Here is a 21,621-nt window from a genome sequence, read left to right as displayed (position 1 = left end):
GCAGGAGGTAGGAAAGGTGCAGTGATAGCAGGAGAAAGCAGAGGAAGGGGAAGGTGGAGAGGGCAGGAGAGATTTGGGAAAAGGAGCACAGGACTTTGCATCTAAGGGAAGAAGGAGAAATAAATTGCCACATATCCCGCACACCAGTCTTGATCTTTGAAACTGAAGGGTTTGTGTTAATACATCTCAGTTAAAAATGAAGAGGATCGGTTCAAGGGAAGTTATTCCCTATTCCAGTGCTCCCTCAGAAATTAACATTGTCCTGATACATGCAGGAGATCCAGCAGTGTCCCTGTCATTCTTCTCAAGCACTGTAAAGAGATCTGATCCCAGCACTGGTACCTCAGGGCTGTCAAACAAAACCTGTCTTGCTTGTGTCACATATGAATTTATTTCCTCTCCTAACAACGAACAGGATCTGCAACATAAGCGATGATTTACACGACACAGGCGCCAGCAGAGAGGAGCTGCTGGCCACGTCTCCAAGGGACCAATCCTGTCCCCACTTCACCTTTTTAACATGTGAGTGGTGTCACCTCTATCAGCAGAGCTTGTCTGCTGTGACACTCGAGTGAGTGACGGCCGTGTCATCTCCCAGGCCAGCTCATTCTGCTGTCGCATCGCGCTCTTGGCGTCCACTGCGCGTCTGATGGGAAAGGGGGGAAAAATTCTTCCACATGCTTTGTTAGCAGGAATCTGGTGAGCAAAGGGTTAAATGGCTTGGGGTGCTGGGTGTTTGTGGGGTAGTGTGAGTGGGTATATATGAGTGTGTGTGTGTATATGTATTAAAAAAAAAAAAAATATAGATATAGATATATATATGTGTGTACATACACAGGCACCTTGGTTTGGCTGTAGGACCTCGTGCCCGCAGGCCACAGTCACATTATCATCTGGAAATTGGATAACGACAGCACAATGACAAATCCAGGTTGCCTGCAATAAGGTGCTAATCCCTTTGCTTTAATATCGGAGCAGCGTGTAATGATGTTTGGACATCACTCCAGTTTACTGACGACCCCACTGGGGCCGGCAATAGAAGCGTACAACTGTCTAACAAGCCATCAGGTGACCGCCGTCGTCAAAGCAACGGGGGATGCAATCTAATCTTCCCTCCATCCCTTCCAGCTCCCAATAAGGACCAGATTATAGAAGTGGCCCATCAATGCTTGGTAACTCGAATCAATTAACGTTAATTCGCACAATGCTATGATGTATTGTGATCACTTTCATTTCGGAGAAGGGGGAAGAAATTGCTATAATTCACCTAAAATGAGGTTGTCTATGGTGCTGAGGTATTAATTGGGTGTCCATATTAAATGGAAAAGGAGCACGGTAGTGAAGGAAAAGTGGATGAGTGACTCTCTTGGCTGCTATTGACCTATCAGAAGAAGACAGTGCCCTTTTCCTTTGCTTTTATCTATTACAGTTTTCCCTATTGCGTGTCAAGTTGATGTATTATAAAAAATTCATTTGGTGACCTTCCACCCCCCTAGCAGATTAAACAATTTCACTGGGATGGCATCATTAACAGGGCCTTGCATTTAATGATGATTTCTCTAAAAGGCCACGGAGATTCGATTTTAAGCTAACAGATTTATTGCACTATTATAACATATCGTAAAAAACTGTACCACCTACGGTCTGGTTTTAGGATAGAAACTGTTTAAGAGTTTATGTGGAGCTTAAAGTGGTATTACCTTGGGATACGCAGCACGGCAAAGCTCTGACCTCCGGCGTGGTGCTGTTTACTTTTAATAAAAGACATTTCTCTGACAGTAAACTTGGGGACTGTGTTATGGAGGAGGCCTGGCTTAGCTCCTTGCCACTGGCTTTGTAATCAGGGGTATTTACACTGATCTACAGCTATTAATGGAAGTCACTAATGAATCTGGAGTATGTTTCTCTCCTATCTGATGCATCTGCTCTGTCCCTCTCCTTCTAAAGGCCTCTGGTGATCCCACATCTAAACCCTTCATCAGATTCATTCTTCTAATGAAAGAAGGGCCAGGAGGGGAAGTCTTAAGAGGAGAGGCTGAGGTCACTAGGTTTGCTCAGCCTGGAGAAGAGGAGACTGGGAGGGGACCTCATTGCAGTTACAATTTCCTTAGGAGGGGAAGAAGAAGGCCTGCACTGGTCTCTGCTCTGTGGTGACCAGTGACAGGACCTGAGGGAATGACATGAAAATGTGCCACGGGATGTCTAGGTTCGATGCGAGGAAAAGTTTCTTCATCCAGAGGGTGGCTGGGCACTGAACAGACTCCCCAGGGCAGTGGCAACAGCACCAAACCTGGCAGAGTTCAAGAAGTGCTTGGACAATTCTCTCAGGCACAGGATGGGATTGTTGGGTCTGTCCTGTGCAGAGCCAGGAGATGGGCTCCATGATTCTCTTTGATTTCTGTCCATAATATGGGAAAATATGGGAATTGGTGGAAATAAAAGTCATCCTTCAAATACCTTTTTTTGCTTAAAATAGGAATGACCTCAGACTCCTCATTGTCTTCTGATGCTCATATTGCTCTTCCCCATCTGTATTAATTAGTGACAAGATCTGCAGGGGGTGACAAAGCTCCAACAGTGCGCCTGAGAGGGCAGAGGTCTGGCTTATTTCATCATCCCATGACATCAGAACCCATTCTCATCCAAAAACTCTGAGTTCCTCACAATATTTCCAGGGAATATGTACCTACTTTGTCTGCCACAAGTCCTCAGCTTGTCTATGCCCTGTCCTTGCTGAACCTCCCTTTCTTGAATTGCTTGCAGTCACCAGCCATCCCCACCTTTTCAACAACAAAGAAATGTCTTTTCAGCTGGATCATGATTCATTTAGTCATATTATTCCCTAAATTCTTCCCAATTTCCTTCCTCTTCCAAGGATACATTGATTTTACGGCGCATTGCAGACATACCAGACAACTGTTCAATTAATTTCAGTGTCTATTAGGAAATTAAATATGCCAGGGGCTGGTTTTTGGCACCAAGGCCAGCTGACATATTTCAGCATGGCCTCATCCAAACTTCCAAGTGAAAATATTTTCTGACTGTACTAGCTCCCACACCATTTGGGAGTTGTTCTTGACTTTGCCATTGGACCTGAACTACGGCTTAAGAGAGACTGACAGTTTAATTGTAGAGGTGATCAGGTGTCAGTGCCAAGTCTTGCTTTTTGGCATAATTTAGTTTTCTAGTTTTTCCATTGACTTTAGTGGACCCTTGATCCAGGCTCTCATCCTGATCTCCTTCCCCTTGAAGTCAATTGATAATAGTACTACTACTTCTTCTTTTTCTTCTTTTTCTTCTTCTTCTTCTTCTTCTTCTTCTTCTTCTTCTTGTTCTTCTTCTTCTTCTTCTTCCCATTACTATTATTGTTGTAGACATATTTATGACAAAATAACTATACTAATAATGATATTACTATATACATTAGATTAAATATCAGGAAGAAATTCCTCCCTGTGAGGGTGTGAGACCCTGGCACAGATTGCCCAGAGAAGCTGTGGCTGCCCCATCCCTGGAGGTGTTCAAGGTCAGGTTGAACAGGGCTTGGAGTAACCTGGGATAGTGGAAGGTGTCCCTGCCCATCGCAGGGGGTTGGAACAAGGTTATTCTCAAGGTCCCTTCCAGCCAAAATCATTCTATGATTTTATATTTTATGATTACAGTTATTATTAAAATTGTAAATATAATGACAAATTCTCCTTGATTTCAGGGATACTTCATTTCCTCTGGCCCAAACCTCTCCACCAAGGTTCTCAATTAATCCATGATACCTGCAGCAGATCCTCCAGTTTCTGCTCTCAAACTTCCCTGCTGCTAAAGGACAGGCATTTGCTCTTCTGTGGAGCCTCAGCCTGTTCAGCAGACTCTGATGGTGACAGGATCAGGGGTGCCTGGTGTCCCTGTTGACTGAGGCATCCCCAGCCTGCTGTGCCCACATCTAGAAGAGCTGCAGGGCACTGAGCATCAGAGCTGCTCCCGGTCAGCAGGGAATTACCAATCAGCCTGCTCCTGCCCAGCAAGAGACTCCAGGACAGTGGCAAACAGCACATCCTTCATGGCCACAGGATGAGGCAAAGGCAGGTCTTGCTCTGGTCCTTGCTGGGCTATGAGCACTCATCTACCTCCACCTCCCTAGGACAAAACTGTGCGAGGAAAGGCCTATTTTCCTTCCAGCATGAATCAGCAGGATGCTCCTTTCTCCTCCTCCACGCTGACATAATTTTAAGGAATATAGCTTGCTGTGTCCAGGGCTGTGCCCTAAGGCTGGGGCTCCCTCACAGCACGAGTCAGGTTGAACCATGTGGGATATAAACACCACATTCCATGCTGAGTTAACCAAGTTCAAATTACCCACAAACAGACATTCATTTTTACACTTCCATTTTAAGTATCCATGTCTAGTTTTGCTTCGTTCTGTTTTCTTCTCTGTTATTTTACCAGAGAGTGAAAGAACAAGGAGGAATGGTTCTAAATTAAAAGAGGAGAGATTTGATTAGATGTTGAGAAGAAATTTTTTACTGTGAGGGTTGTACAGGTTGCCCAGAGAAGCTGTGGTTGCCCCATCCCTGGAAGTGTCTCAGGTCAGACTGGATGGGACTTGGAACAACCTCCACTAGTGGAAGGTGTCCCTGTCCATGGCAGGGGGTTGAACTGGATAATCTTTAAGGTCCCTTCTAATTCAAATTTTCTATGATTCTATGACTCTGTGATTTTATAATTTTATTACTCTACTCACCCTAGAGAGTGAGAAGTACTTCCTAGATCCACATTTTGCAGCAGCCTTCCTCTACACACAGTTTTAGCATGTAGAAACTGAGGTGTGAATTCAGGGCATTTTCTTATTTGTTAAAGAAGCTGAGGTGAGAAAAAAAAGATTTGGGCCTTACAGAAACAATGCCAAGACTTACCTAAACCTCTCTGTGCTCAGCTGGAGCCAGGGAGCTCACAGAAAACTGCAGCTCTTTAGCTTGAAAACAGGAATGACTTGGTGTGCTGTATATGACTTGGTGTTTGGTCACACAGTTAAATGCACATTTTTGGAAGAAGGTGGATAACAGCCCCTTATTGATGCCCCTGACATGAATTTCAAACCTAACTTTGTCTTTGAGGCTTTCCCACCAACAAAAATACAAGATAAAGAAGCAAGATAAGAACTAAAGCTTCAATCCTTGAGCTACCTTTTGAGTCTGCACATATCCTTAAAACCTTAGTTGGTCTTTCCAGCAGCTGTAGTTCAGACCAGTATTTTCCATCAGCTCAGTATGAACAGTTTCTCATTTGTAATACAGAGTAATACTCTGAAGAAACATCCACAACCATCAAAACTAGAAAAAAAGAGTTAAAAGCAAAGGAAACTTAAGCTCCATATATCTTGTGTTTGTAAACACCTTTAAGCAAACACAAGAGATCAATGAATATCTTTTCTTCTTTCATTTCAAGACAATACCAACCCCCCAGCCACTTCATTGCAATTGCAGATTAAAGCTTTATATATATATATATATATATATAAAAATTATATATATATATATGAGATACTAAATGGCACAAAGCACTGGGAAAGGGAATGAAATGATCCAGGCTCAGAATGAAGTGTTGATTCTTTATTCAAATGCAAAAGCACTCTCCTGGGATGTTCTAATTTAAATTTCAGGCTTGGAAAAACCAATGTCTTTCAAGGGAGTGTGTGTAACTGCTTTATTTCAGTCTGCAGACTTTGCAGAATGGGAAGGTGATGGCAGCAAAAGCAAATGCAGCAAAGCCCTGTAATTGGTGTGTTTGTGTAGAGGAACCAAGACTTTGTTCTTAGTGGAGCTCAAAGGTTGTCAGTGAAAATCTTCTGCTGGACAGGGAACATTTGCAGGCTCCACTGCTCTCAGTGCACTTCAGTGTTGACTTTAGGGCTAAGGCATTGGGTTCATGAATCCATGAAATCCCTGTCTTTGCCACATACTTCCAACATGATACCTGGGACATAAATGACTTTGTTAACTTCCCACTTTTCCATCTGTAAACTGGGGATTTAAACAAAAGGATTTTTTCATACTTTGGTGCTGTTTTCTGCTTGGAAGTGAGAACTCTCCTGTTTCCATACATGTTGCTCTCACCCAAGGAATCAAAGGGTTATGATACGGTAAACATAGTAGGTAGGTAGAAAATCGGAACAGAAATAATATCTAGAACTTTATTTCTGATTTTCCTTTTTTTTTCCTTTTTTTTTTTTTTCCTTTCCCATTCCTTTTCATGTGAAAGAAATGGAAGCAGACAACATTCAGAAACATGCTTATACAGGAGACCCTACAGCATCTCTGTTCAGGTGCAGCCTTCAGATGGAGAAATTGAGAAGCAGCTTCCTGTACAGCCAAAAATCATTTTCCTGGACAGAAAGGTAGAATTTGCCTCCCTGTGTATGGAGACTCTATTTAATTCAGTACTATTTTGACATTTGAGATATTTGGCATGGAGCAGGTTCTCCAGCAATGGCACCAGAGGAACGGGCAGGAAATGATCCCAGCAAGTCGCCCCTGGACATGAGGCAGAATTTCTTTCCTAGGCAGTGACCAAGCATTGAACAGATTTTCCAGAGAGGCTGTGGAGTCTCCTCACTGGGGATATTCCATAAATGTCTGGAGACATGCCCTGTGCTCTGGGATGACCCTGCTGGAGCAGGGAGGCTGGACCAGATGAGCCACTGTGATCCCTTCCAACCCGACCCATTCTGTGATGTGGCCTCACCTTGAAAAGTTATGGTGACCTTTGTGGCACTTGTAGCATGTGACACATAAGTGCAATCCACCCTCAGACAGGGGGCATATATATATATATATAAAAATACTACCATTGTTAAAACCATCAAAGCTTTCTTTGGTCTTGCTGAGCAGACAAGATCTTAATTCTTCTCTTCTGTTCTTCCTCCCAGGGTGAAAGAATTGACAAACTGGGGCCTCCTGCAGAGCCCTGGGTTGTATCAGCTCATCTCAAGGACTCCTCTGAGGCTGTGCTGAAAGGTTTGGATGTGTTTTCCTGTAGCAAGGGTTATGGCAAAGCAGCTATGCAAAATGCTGGTGAAAACTTTAGGAGCTGTCCCTGAGAAACACTGCAGTTGAAAACCAGTCTTTGGGCTGAAAATAGAAGGTTGCAGTAGGAGTTTGGTGAACTGCCCAGTCATGTGCTACAGGGGAAAAAAAAAAAGCTTTTACTTTTTTAAAAGTATTTTGTGGTCTGGTAGCTTAAAGGAAGCATATCCTATAGTTTGTCCTGAAAAGACATACCTGGGGTCAAGAAAAGAAAGAATGAAGAATTAGAAATCCTAACACTGATTTTCAATTTATGTTAACTGGAATGTTTTCTTAAGAGTCCACAACACCTTTTTTATCCCAAAGGATCTGGCCAAGTTCAGACAGAAACAACTGCCTATAGATTATCACTAACATAATATAATCTGAAATTGTTGTTTTGTTTTTTTTTTTTTTCATGGGGGATCTAAATGTTTCCCTTCTGTTCCTCATTTATCAGAACACATGAACTCATGGAAGACTCATGAAAACTCTAAACATGTGAGGATTTCCCTCTAGGTTGTGGGAATATGCTTAGACATAGAACCTTTTTTAAGTAGAGTGCTGAACCAAACACCTGTGGATGGTCATATGCTGCTAAATTAGAAGTTGGAAATTATAATGATTATAGACATATTAGTTTAATTTCTAAAATATTTAAATATAAGAAAGAAGCACACACAATGAAAAGTTAGGTTCCCTATTGCAGAGAAAGTATTTTGTTCACCTTAAAGCCATTTGTGTGCTATTTTTGAGTTGAAAAGTTCATATTGAGAGAAGATAAGTAGCATTTATGCTGTAGATCAGTTTCTCACCCTTTCAGTCCCTGTTTCTGTTAATTATAAATCCTTCCTACCACAAGATAGTTCCAGGATTACAGGTTAGAGAAATCCTTTGGTGTTTTCTACTGCTTTTCACGCCACGTTCCAAAACTTCTTAGGTTTATATTAGCCACAGATTATTGGATGAGGAATGACAGTGGGAGGAAGGAAGCGGCGGAAGGAAGGAAGGAAGGAAGGAAGGGACATGGGGAGAAAGAAAAAAAGAGAGAGAGAGAGAGAGAGGAGAGAGAGAAAGAGAGAAAGAGAGAAAGAGAGAAAGAAAGAGAGAAAAAAAAGAAAAAGAAAGAAAAAGAAAAAGAAAAAGAAAAAGAAAAAGAAAAAGAAAAAGAAAAAGAAAAAGAAAAAGAAAAAGAAAAAGAAAAAGAAAAAGAAAAAGAAAAAGTCACTGAAAAGAAAGACACTTCACATTCTCTAAAAGATACATGCATCAAATTTATTGTCAATAAACTGCAGCAACGGAAGAGCAGCACAGTACAGATGTTCTGCATGTAATAGTTTGCTGCAGTTTTCCCTTTGACAAACATCCTTATTGCACTCGTCTTTTGAAGCACATGAAAGCAGCATTTAATGGAAATGGGTCCCGTCTAGCACACTGAGGCTGCTGCAGCTGACAGCAGCCAAAGTGCCTCGTGGAAGGCAGTTTAGCTCCAAATTAGCTCTGCTTCTACGTTAAATACCAGCTTGCCTGAGAGATCTTTGGGAAGACTCCCATATATATCTGTAGCATTCTGAGTTTTGAAGCATATGTGCCTGAAAGCTGAGCTAGTCTCTGTTGAGAAGTACAGTACAGAACTCCAGGCTTCTTCACACACTAGAAATGGCAATTATAAAGTATTTGGACAAGACTCTCTGTTAAAATCTGCATTACAGACAGTAAGAGAGCCAAGAAATCTTGGTAGACTGTGCAGACACTGTCTTGAGCAAAGTTGGACAATAATCAGCACTGAGGTGAAAATCAGTTTTTTTCCTGAGAAACCTTCATATCAATGAGAAATGCTTTAACAGCCTGTGAGACAATCAGGGCAGGTAGTCAAAGTTCAAATCCTTGACACAAATCTCAGCACAGTATTTCCTCCTCGGGTCACTAAGAAGCATTTCAGGATTTGTCTTCCTGCAGAAAAACTTTTTCAAGTCCATATGCAGAGATCTAGGAATTTTCTGATTATCTGACATTAAAGCACTTTGCAACCTTTAATAATACTGCACTGCTGTTGCAGTGACAGCCATGAATCCATCAGTCCAGATATGAATGATCTGTCAATAAAATGAACAAATGTTGTGTGATCATGCCTGGCAACATAATATAAGGATGGATCATAAGGAGGATCATATGAGTGGTAGATGGATGAACCAGGATACGGCTGGAGCAATAAACGAAATCTACATTCCCATATCTCCATCAAATCTATTCACAGTATAAATCACTGATTATTTATCTTTCACTGCTGAACCTGGAGACTTGTAATGAAATTGGTGGTTTGATGTGCTAGATATTGTACAGAAATTGAAAAATCCCCATATATGTAGTCAAAACTAATTGGGATATGAACAAATTAAATTGTACCAGATTAACAGAGAGGAGAAATTTTATCATTTATGTTGCTGAATAATTAATATGTGTCATGGTTTTGCCTAAGACCTTGTCTTGGGCAATTTCTGGCAATAGTTCAGCATTTGCTAATTCACCACATTGTTCAATATCCTGGACATGAGAATGGCAGAGTATAAATGTCCTGCCCACATTCAGCTTTATGTACCTTCACCTGTGCTGCTTAACTGCAATAAAATGCCAAAGCCACCTGCTTCATAAAGCAAATAGTTATGACATGTTGTCTTTCAGCAGGCAAAAGTCTGTGTTTGTGATCACTGGAGCCAGTCCAGCATCCTGAGGAAGTTCTGGCATCTCACCCCCACCTGAACCAACATTTGGAAATTTGTCAGCCTTTAGGATTCCACCCCTTTCACCCCAAGAGTCTGAATGCAGACCAGACCTGGCCAGCATCACTCAAAGGCCAGGCCTTGGCTGCTGCTCAAAGATACACACAGTAAAATGGGGATCCAGTTGCAAAGTAAATTACAACTTTTTAAAAGAGCCTACAGAAATAACAATCATGGCAAGGGCAAATGTTGAGTCAGAATGGATTCCCTGATAGATCACAACAAGAGGTAATGTCAAGGAGAAATACTGTTTTCTGGGTTTCATTTTAATGCTCCCCATGGAGTTTTTCCCTGCCAGATTTCCAGCTGACAGTGTCTCCTGTACTGTCCCAGGGCAGTCACCACAGATATTTTCCAGGGCCAAATACCTTTCAAAGCATCTGACAGAGCAGGAGAAAAATTCCAAAAGACTTAACAATAGGACAGGAGAGACTATACCTGAAAGATAAGTCATAAAATAATTGAATATTCAGCTTGTCCCTTAGTTACAGGGGTTGACTTCTTGAGACCATCCCCTTGGGACACTCTTATTATCACTCTCCTAACCTTGGTGAATACTTAGTCACACAAGACATGAGTTAAATTTAAAAATGGACATTTGGAACTTCCTGGTGCATCTCTATAGCTCCTGTTACCTTTGTTTGATCCCTTTAACTGCTGCATTCACATTATACCCCCATAACACACAGAAAATGCCATTTCACAATGAGCTTAAAGAACAAATATTTAGAAGCTGAAGCCCTCCAATCCTTCTGAAATTTGTTTTCTGAGCATCACTGTGTGAAAATTTCTGGAGTTAGACACAATGTTTATGATTAAGATGGATAATGAATTTAGGCTTTCTGAGGTCCCTTAAAGTCATGAGGACTCCCTGAGTTCCTTAAGTGGCACTTACCTGCTTGCTGTTCATTGCAATATGATTTTTTCTGACTCTCCAGGGCTCACCCAAGTGCAGGTCATAGAGGGATGTGCAAGTTTTTCCAATCTGGCTGTCTCCAGCTCAGGAACAAACTGGAGACTTGTGTTCACAGTGACATCACCTCCAGGTAAACCCTGTATTCTGTGTATCCTTTGATGGGTTAAAATCAAAGCCCTACAGGTGGCCTGAATTTATAAAAAAGGAGTTAAACTTTGTTTGAATGGGTGGAGCTATGCCAAACCTCTAAATAGCCTGAGTTCTGTTTCACATCCAAGTTGGCATTCCCCAGGCAGCAGGAGAGCTGGATGATTCCTCTGCTATTCATGCAAGGTCTCTCAAATCTAAGGAACAAGTACAGAGAAGTATTGTCAGATAAAGGTGCCTCTTTCTCCCTGGATTCCCTTGTATGTATCCCAAGAAATCAGAAACTTAAAATCAGTTAAGTTGCCTGAGCAAACTTTTTCCTATAAATTGCAACCTCTCATTCCCTCTTTTTTTCTCTGTTTATATTCAGAATTTTTCGATCTGTGCTCCTGGCTATTTTCATAGTGCCTTTTCCTGACTGCCTGCACCTGGTCACCTTTATAGGTGGTTATGCACATTCAGAGCATGACTCCAGGACTGGGCTCTGCCAGGGCTTTCCTGAGAGCTTGTGGAGATGATGTTCACACCTTCAGAGGCCCCTGAGCAGCTTAGTAAAAAGGAGGCAGGTGTGCTTATGCCTCCTTGGAAATGCCAGCTGAGGGGGACAAGGCACCCTGTGAAGTCTGCCTTGGAAAATCCTCAAGATGTCTGCACAAGAGAAGCACCTCTGCAATTGTTTGGGGGCCTGACATTATCTGTAAACCTGTTTCTGAAGGAATAGAGGGGTCAAAGTGTTGGTTTCTTGTCTCAGGATGACTGAGGCAAGAATATGAAGAAGCAGGAACAGGTCTGGCACACAGTCCAAGGACATATTAAGATATAAATGTTGTAAGACCATGTGTAAAGTCTCTATTATGGTATTACATCCATCCATCCATCTCTCTTTATGTATAGATATATATGCATGGATATCTCTTCAGATAAATACCATTGTAGAAGATATACCCATATTATCTATCTATCTATCTATCTATCTATCTATCTATCTATCTATCTATCTATCTATCTATCTATCTATCTATCTATCTATCTATCTATCTATCTATCTCTCATGTCTTGCCTCATCCAGACAAAAACAGAGGAAACAAGTACATCTGACTGGTGAAGTGGCCAGGTGGAAGTGGGTATTGAAAAAATCTTAGAAATCAAAAAAGAAGTTTGCAAACATTTAGGCTGCCAAAAGTGGCTCATCCAAATCCAGTGCTTCCCATGGCTTGGCAAAGGAAGAATTGAGGTGCATGGAATACTTAGAAGTGGGCCTTCCAAGGGGGGATGTTTTGTGTATTTTGAGCTGCCAAACACATGCAGCTCCCACTACCTTCTAATCAGCGAGAGCAGATGGAAAGTCAGCACCTCACAAGATCTGAATCTTTAGGCTGGAAGCACAGCTTAATGCATTGTGTTTAGAAACCTGTTTCAAGGGAATCCCAAAATCTTTTTTCTGAACAAAGGTCAGAGATCCCTTCTCTGAAATATTTACCAGTCAGAGAGTTACTAGGCATTAAGAAAAGAATCACAGAATAGTTTGGATTGGAAGGGATCTTCAAGATAATTGAGTTTTAACTCCCCTGTGTTGGGAAGGGACACTTTTCAGTAGACCAGGATGCTCAAAGCTCCATCCAGGCTGACCTTCAACACTTCCAGGTATGGAACAGCCACAGCTTCTCTGGGCAACCTGTGCCTGTGCTTAATATCTAATTTAAATCTGCCCTCTTTCATCTTAAAGCCATTCCTCCCCATGGAGGATGTTTAGAGGTACCAATGTGTACAGGTACCTGTGCAGGTATCACCTGTGTAAATCAGATTATTCTACATTTTTAATGTGCATTGCAAAAGTACACACCAAAGGCACAATCCCTTTTGCTCCTTGTAATTGGGAGCCATGCTGGAGACAGCATAAAGGTTTTTGCACTTCCAGATTCTTACTGCAGAGGTTCACTTTAAGGAATTAAACAATCAAATAGTAGATGTTTGTGATACATCTCCATGAACCAGTTGCTCTGTGCACCTAGCCTGGCATAATTCACTGTTTGGAGACAGCTCAGGAGGTGCAGCTGATGTCAAATGCAATAATCCCAAATGTTTTAGTGGTAGCTCCTGGGGAGAGTAGACTATTCATAGCCCTACTGCATCATCCTGCTCCTTGTTTTACAGTAATATTCCCTTCCCTGATATGGATCCCAATGGGTTTGATACATCCACTTTCCATTTAAACCAACAGCATCCTACTCACGGACTATTAGAGTAGTGCAAAACACCTTTAAACACCTGTCTGTGCAGAGTCCTTGATACCTGAGAGATTTCTTCTCTCAGCTGAAGTTCATATGTGTTTGTACCTGCAGGCAGATTTCTCCCAATTGGAACATGCTTCCCACCTTGTTCTGATGCAGCTCAGCTTCGTTCAGGTGGACAACACTGACACAAATCTAATTAGTTTCTGCTAAAAGTACCTACAGCTACTTGCCCTGGTCTCCAAGCCTCTATCTTACAGCATTTCGGATTTTTTAAATGAATTTATGAAAAAAAAAAAAAGGCTTTTAGATTTTATTAAAAGTGGAACTCAAATAAAAGAAACATCCATCCATCAAAATGTTTAGAATTGTGGGGTTAGGACCAATAATGAGTCAGGTAGTAAGACACATAAGGAGTTGATGTGCTAACCCACATCCTTCAAGGTGGTCTACAGAGAGTACCAGAGACAGTTTTCCTAAGCTCCTGTCCTTGCCCAGCACATCTGCATTCAGAACTTGTTTTGGAAATAATTTAGGGAATCAAAACCTCTCTCTATTTCAAAAGGGCAGCACTAATCCTCTTCCAGTCCTTTCAGCTCAGATCTGAGACCCAATGAACTCTTGAACACAGAGGTTATGAGCAGTGCCTGGCTTGATTCTGCCATTTACAGAAAAGTTTAGAATTTCTGGGTGCAGAGCATTACCCAGAGCTTCTGTCTTTCAAGAGACGAAAGATTTACTGTAACAGCAGGGACACTGACATTTTTTATTTATAATGCTCATTATCAGCATGGTGGAAAATATTCACAAGTTCACTGGGAGTTTTCTGCATCATGGATTTAATCTTCATGCTGGTCAATATTTCTGGATTCCCTCTAACTTCTATTGATATGATTCAGGTATAGCCTGAAAAAAAAAAATCAGTATTAAGAACTGTCTTATCACAACCAGTTTCTGTTGCAGAAAATGTGCATGTTTCCTGTATGGGCCTGATCTGTCTGGCCTCAAAAGCAGATGCATTGTGAATGTATTTTCTGAGGTTTATGTCAGCTAGACAAATTCATAGGAGAAATATTAAGTACTGTTGAATGCAAAGAAACTGTTTATGCTCCAGAAAGCACTGAAACCTTGAAACTTACCTTGTAGAAAAATTGTTGCATATTTGGGTTGTCCTGGTACTAAGTCCTAAATAAATATTGTCCATTAATGTTGGATCTGTCTGGAGATAGATGGATGTGTGGTTTGTCCCTGAATGTATCTTTACCCTGTTAAAAAGCTATAGGGTGTTGTTTTAGCTGTGAAATTGCTGTCATTGCTTTTGTAATAAACCAACTGCTTTAAATTCTCAGGGGTGAAGTTCACTGTGCTGTCCCAGCCATTTGCCACCTTCCCTGTGCCCATGAGAGCCAGGGCCAGCATGATCCTGGTTGTCATACTCGGTTCAGCAGCATCTGCATTCACCATTGTTCTTTCATTCTGCTGGTTCAAGAAGAGCAAAAGCCACAGTAAGTTGGAAATATCCACAAAACTTTATACTTGCAGAATCCTTGTTTCATTTAACAAATCCCCAGAGTGGCCACAATGGGTTTCAGAGTACAGAACTCAGAAAAAGCTGTGGGATATTCAGTAATTAGGATTTGGTTGTAGTTTATGCAGACAAGATTTGGGCTTCAATAATCAATGTGGTTCCCTTCCAACTCAAAATATTCTATAATTCTGTGATAGTTCAAGGTTATACAGATTTATGCCTATAAAAGGTTTCTGAGTCCAGGCAGATATTACAGAAAGTTTCTTCTTGGAAAGAATTGTTAAGAACTGGAACAGGTTGCTCAGGATAGTGGTGGAGTCACCATCCCTGCAAGTGTTCAAAGGTGAGCGGACCCAGCATTTAGGGCCATATATATATTCAAGCAATTTTCTACTATATATTCAACAAATTTTCAATTTTTGCTGAAATTAATAATTTCTGCTGAGCGGAGATGCACTGAGGGTGATGTGATTGTGTGTTTCATTGCAGAAACGAGGACTGAACAGCCTCATCTCCCACGGGACAGGATCAAAAGACCCAATGAACAAGCACAGCCTCCTGCAGCTCCCACCAAGCCTTGCTGCAGTCAAGGACCCAGTAAAAGTGGAGTGGCTGTAGCAGGAGGTGAGACTGCAATTCATAAATTATTGGACACCAAAAGAGTCAGTTTATGTCTTTTAACATGTTCAGATGTTCCCTGGGAAGTGATGGAGTCACCATCACTGCAAGTGTTTAAAAAATGTGTGGGATGTGGCAGCCAGGGAGAAGTTTGATAAAGTGATTGTGCCTTGGATGCAATGATCTAAGAGAGTTTTTTTCAACTTTTAATGATTCTATGATTTTATAGGTTTGTATAGGACCAATGGTGTTAGTGTTCAGAAACACATAACCATGAAAATGATTATATGTAGGTGCTTTTATTGAAGAGCTCTGGGTGTCAGAGGTTACCAACACAAATCTGACTCCGACATGCATTTGGGATGAACACGTTTTTATATTCTATCGTTATATAACTTTCATGTTAATTTTTAAACTTATATTGTTCTATTGTATACATAGATTTCAGCCAAGCATGGCTCCTCATGGCCCCCTTAAATTTCTAACATAGTTTCTCATGATTCTTCTTATGATTATACAATAATTATATTTAATTACTAAACAATCATCACATCTAGCAATTATATCATTTATCCTACTGCTTACGCAGGTGCAATGATCTGGCAAAACACAAAGCCTAACATTTTCAGAGTCTATCTTTAACATTTTCCAGGGCCCCACTATCAATGGCACATTCTCAAAAGGTCTATCTCTTTATTGCCTCCTATTTCTCCTTCCTGATTTTTTTCTGTTTGTCATTTCATCTCTAATACAGATGGAGTGAATTCCCAGCTGCACTGAAGGCAGCAGCATAATCCCCCTTATGCTCACGCTGTGATCCTTGGGGTGTCCTGTGCAGGGACAGGGCCTGGACTTCAGTGATCCTCTTGGGTTCCTTCCCCACAATCCAGGATATTCTATGATCCAATGAGCCCATGATTTCTCCCAGTGTTTTTGGAGTAGGGCAGGGACCAATACTCCTGGTGTCCCCAGGGCTCCTCCCTGCCCACATCTCCAGGTGCTGCAGGTGGATCAAAAGCTCTGGGCAGGTTTGCAGGCTGTGAAGGACTGTGAGTTACACTGGAGGTGAGAAACCCACCCAGGGCTCATCTGCACAGTTCTGTGAGTCCAACCAAAGCAGCTCCACTCCCACCCACCCCACCCTATGTCCTATTTTATTCTCCAGGGTCCTGCCACCAACAACCCCTTCCCCAACACCTCCTCAGTCTTGTCCTTTCATCATCTTCTGATCAAACCCGACTCCTTCTGAGGTCACAGAAAAGCAGACAGCCCCGGGGGCATGTGGCTGGCAGCACAAAGCACCGGCTTCCCTTTTCTGCAAGTGTGAAATGTTCTTACACTAGTTGAGGGCTTTTTTTTTATCTCACCTGCCAACAGCACAGATCTAAGGGCATTCGGGTAACCCTGATGAACCCCCCATTTGCTCTGTTTTGGGAATTTCTTTTTCCTCCTCTTTACCGAAGCCTGTGGATTACATAAGAGGCAGGAAGAGGCGAGATGGAGTTTTATCTCCTTTTAATTAGTGTCTATCACAAAAGCAGAGGGAGAGAGAGAAGGAGAGAGGAAATTCTGCAGTTTATGTGTTTTGATATTTGCCATACTCTTCCAAAACACAGCATTCAGCTGTGTGCCTTAGGACACATATCTGCTATAAATTCATTTTTTATCTAATTTGTCTGAGATCTAAGCTTCCTGTGGAGGTCTGAGATCAAAGGATCTGATTCTGTCTGATGTTGGCTCTGACACATAATGCGTGCTGACTTAGTTCTGTCTATAAACTCGCAGTGGGAGGCTGCCACTCTCCCTTGGCACCTTTACATAGTGAACTTTCATTTTGGCTGGGGAGGCTGACAGGTACAGCATTGATTGGAGCCATCGTGTAAATAATTCATGGGAAGAATTTTTTTTTGTCAGAAAAAGGCAATCCAGCCACTTAGAGTCTTTTAGGAATAGTTGCAAGACAAAAAAGATTCCCCAATATGTTCAAATCTAAACAAGGATAACAATATCTTAAGTGAATTTAATACATATGACTTGGAAAAGTCTAATGTTTGATTCCCCCCTATTTAAAGTGCTGTTGGTTTTGGAGAGAGAGAGAAGAAATCAAAGCTGCACTATTTTTGTTTAGTTTCTGCTTTGTAGCTCTTCCCCTCATAAGAAGTACTGCTTTTCTAACACAATTGTGTTCAGGGCCTTTAGTTGTTAATCACCACAGTAAGACTTGCAAAACAGAGATTTTCTCATTGGTGGGTGCTTGTGGAGTGCAAAGTCCAGTGGATCAAGGGTCCTGAATATTGTACCAAAAGTAACAGCTGAGGATGAAGATGAGGAAGAAACCAATATTCACAGTTATGCAGTACAGCAGGGAGAAGGAATCAAGATATTGCCTTGCCCAACCTTGGTCTAACATGAAATATCTCCTTAGCTTCTTGTAATTATCTCTCTCTTGAATTGAAGAACTTTTGAAGGACTAAGGCACTGTTAACAGAACACACCTGGAGGTGCAGGAACATATTGTTGCTTTTTGCTTTTTGCAGTTTATTCTGGTGGTTCAACCAAGTGCTTGTATACTCCTACAATTTACATTTCCAGCTTCAATCTTCTGTCCTTTCCCTGAACCTTTTCAAAATGGCACCTGACTGATTCTTATTCTGAACTCCTTGGGTGTTTTAGCCAGAAATCACTGTGTGTTCCTGAAAATGTAATCCCAATCTGTAAATTGGGTCTTCCCTTGTGGCTCCTACCTTGCTCAGATCAGCTCCTCCTCCTTCCTTTCTACCAGTTTGCCATTATCCCTTTGTTTTAGAAAATTTCATCAGAATCAATTCCAGTTTAAATTCCAAATCACCAGTGGAAACACTGAATACCTTCCATTTCAGTGGTAGAGCCTGGTACTGCCACATATCCCTGAGAATTATTTCCCATATATAATTTCTGCCTGAGCTCTGTTAGCTGGTACTTAATCCAGTTAATCATATGCTTTCATGATATTGAATAGTTTGTATTTAATGTTTAAAAATCAGGAATCTCAAGGCAGTACTTCATCCTTGAAACTGCTTCTACACAGTAAACTTGTAGCCTTCTCCAGTGATTCAAACTTGCCTGAGAAACCTTTTTTCCACTGTTGATAATGGCACCTTTGAAGATGAGAGAGTCAATAAATCTCCAGAACTAACATGCAGCTTTGGTATAAGAGATCATGACCTTATTATCTTGTTTATGTGTCTAAAGAGGAAAATTGAACCTGGTGAGGTATGTATTTTATACCTTAAATCAGCTGACTACCTGAAGTTAAAGCCAGCTTAAGAAGGAAAAGTGCTAAACATAATAATATGTCTGAGTGCTGGAATTTTGGAAACAGCTTTCTGGTGGATTTCCAAGAGGTACAACCCTGGAATTTAAATTGATGAGTGTACAAGTTGAAAAAAACAACAATACTCTTTAACAGAGCCCAAGCATGAAGTTATTGCCAGGGCTGTCAGAGTTCAGGTTGGTCAAGGAGTGTCTGCACAACCTTTCTGAAATATAATTTAATTTTAGGTGTTTTTGTGAGAAGCAGGGGTGGTACTCAATGATCCTTTATGGGTCTCTTCCAATTTGAGATATTCTATGATTCAGAAAATACAGTTCCAACCAATGAATTGCAGGAAATGCAGAAGAGAATAAATCTGAGCAAAAGGTCTGAGCAGCCATGAGGCTGAATGTCACAGGCTGTTAAGGGTTAAACTGAAAGGACAAACCTAAACCATAAAAAATGGTAATTACACATTTTCTGGCATTATTTGTGCTAAGGACCTACAATGTGTGTGCTGATAAATGGACTAAAAATCTGATTTTATTCACTCACACAGGACACATTGAACAGGACTAGTTCTGGATTTGGAATGAGTATTAAAGGTTTGGGTGTAGGCTGATGGCATTTTTTTTTCATGGGGGGAAGGAGAGGATTGCAAGAAAATTATAAATGTTTTTAGCATCCACATGAAGCTACAAATTATGCTGCCAATCATGGCATATTCTGTCAGATCAGAAATTATCTGCTATGTCACTACAAGCGACCCTGCCTCTGTTATTGACAACCATTTGATAGATAAGGATGTAAATGCTTCCACATGAAAAATGTATAGTGTATATTTACTTTTTCCTTCATTTTTTTCTATGTAATTTTTAAAAACAGCATTGCAGGTTACAGGCTCTGCCTTGAGTAGGACTCAAATGTCAGAAATACAAAGTTCTACCCTAAGTTACAGCCTATTTCAGAAAGGGATGATGCATTTTACGGGTGTGTAGTATTAAAATATTATCAGTCTTAGCAGTACATAGCTTACTAAAAAATGTATTCTGTAAAATTGATTATTAAACACTTATTGAAAATTTTCTGAATGTTAGAGATGCTCTAGCAGCTGTTAGTGTGTCAATAAGCACAAACCAGCTGAGTTTGTTCCTTTTTATTTGTTTGTGGAAATAGCTAATGGTTGTTTGGCTTTGAAAATTTATTTCTGTCAAACTGAAATCTATGGCCATTGAAATGATTTCTGTAACAGTAACTGCTTTTTAATTAATCATAGTTTGGGTTGGAAGGGACTTTAATTATCACCTACTTCCTACCACCCTGGGCAGGCACACCTTCCACTATCCCAGGTTGTTCCAAGCCCCATCCAAAATTTCCAGAGATGAGGCAGCCACAGCTTCCCTGGGCAACCTGTGCCAGTGGCCCACCACCCTCACAGGGAAGAATTTTTTCCTAATGTCTAATCTGAATCTCTCCTGTTCAATTTAAAACTCTTCCCCCTTGTCCTATCATTGTCTGCCCATGTAAAACGGGGGAAAAAATTTTAAAATTTATTGATGCCTTTAACACACAATAAAGGTATAAAAGGATAATATACATGAAGGTGGTGTCTCATAATTATTGTGAGAAACAAACAAGCCTTGTTTTCACAGAGATGGAAGGAAGTGGAGCAGTGGGAGCTGCCACAGGACATGCAGAGGAGCTGAACCTGCATCCCTGTGAAGCCAAGTCAGCAAGGAAGCCAAGCACCATGCAACCCAAGATTGGGGACAGACACACCTTTCCCTCAGCCAGGAAAAGTGCCAGACACCAACAGCCCCATGGAAGAAGAGCTCCGGGTGCCTCTGAGGAGCTTCAGCAGCCAGCAGTGCCAGGCTGCTCCAGCCAGGAGGAAATGCCCCAACCTTCAGCTGGGTACAGCCGGGAAGGAGAGAAACACAACAGGATGCCCCAAGCCCAGAATGATGTCAGAGAATGTGTGGCCATGGTGGCAGCAGAGGGGTGAGGCAGGAATGGGAGGGGATGAACCACCGTGGTCACTTTGGTGATGAGCTTTTTGCTTTTGTGCTCAGAGAAAACCCTACAGGTGTTGGGATGGCCACCATGTGGGCAAATGAGCCTGCAGCCAACTGTGAGGCTCATTGATGCTGAGCTTTCTTGGCTTCCAAAATGGGCTGGGTGCCTCCAAACCGCCCCTTGAGAACAGCTCTCCTGACTCCTCCAAAACTCTCTTCAGGAGTTGTGTTGGGGAGCATTTATGACATCAAAAGCAGTCAGGGATCAGCCTAACAACTCAACAGGGTTTCTGACACTGCGATGTTGTAGCATGGATGTAGTCTTACGGTCTTGAGTATTGCTGGTGAATATCAATATATGTAAATATATATAAGTTTTCCATTTCTTCCAGCCATGCTTTTAGTTTCATTCAAAGAACCCTAGAATGTGCACAAATATTTTCCCTTTTTTACATTTTTTCAGCTTTCGTTGCGGCTTGAGTAAGTTCTTCCATAGTGCTCTAATTAAACCTGTTTTGTTTTGTTTTGTTTTGTTTCTGATTTTTGTTTGTTTGCTTGTTTGTTTTTTTAGATTAAAGTGTTTTACTGAGTAAATCTTCACCATGGCATTGTTTTCTGACACCTTTAAATCACTGACTTGTTATGAACACTACTCTTTATGGATGATAATAATAATAATAATAATGCTGATATTCTTCAGTTTATTCCTCTGTGCTTTGCTTTACTGAGCTGGAAGATGAGGAACTTTATTATGCCTTCTCTGTACCATAAAACTCTTGGTTGCAAGGTGCCCTGGTGGGACCAGATAAAATTTACACTCCTTTGCAAAAAAAACTACTTAATCAGGAAGATGAGGTGTCTGACCAGATCAGCAGCGGAAGAGAAGGTGAGAAACCTTCATTTGGAAAACACTCAAATAATCCACAAACCAGTTCTACTCAGGCTGAAGGAGTTAAGGTGCAGATTCTGATCAAGCTGTTCTGTTTCCCGGGCACAAAAATAGATTCACCATCTTTGGCTTCTGCACTGTGCTGTCTTT

At 41.3% G+C, this 21,621-nt stretch overlaps 1 protein-coding gene across 1 annotated transcript in view; it reads left to right on the top strand.

The window, feature by feature from the left end:
* PKHD1 (PKHD1 ciliary IPT domain containing fibrocystin/polyductin) overlaps nt 1-21,176 on the top strand; it is a 240,386-nt gene extending 219,210 nt beyond the window's left edge. Inside the window, exons 61-66 of the mRNA XM_059469299.1 lie at nt 6,253-6,388; nt 6,920-7,007; nt 10,774-10,881; nt 14,479-14,634; nt 15,147-15,281; nt 20,220-21,176. Of these exons, the coding sequence (XP_059325282.1) occupies nt 6,253-6,388; nt 6,920-7,007; nt 10,774-10,881; nt 14,479-14,634; nt 15,147-15,281; nt 20,220-20,572 (976 nt within the window). The 3' untranslated portion in view covers nt 20,573-21,176. The remainder of the gene's footprint in view (nt 1-6,252; nt 6,389-6,919; nt 7,008-10,773; nt 10,882-14,478; nt 14,635-15,146; nt 15,282-20,219) is intronic.
* The last annotated feature ends 445 nt before the right edge of the window (nt 21,177-21,621 follow it).

Source organism: Ammospiza nelsoni, chromosome 3, assembly GCF_027579445.1.
Source record: "Ammospiza nelsoni isolate bAmmNel1 chromosome 3, bAmmNel1.pri, whole genome shotgun sequence".
NCBI classification, from domain to species: Eukaryota; Metazoa; Chordata; class Aves; order Passeriformes; family Passerellidae; genus Ammospiza; species Ammospiza nelsoni.
This window is presented reverse-complemented; position numbering and strand designations above follow the sequence as displayed.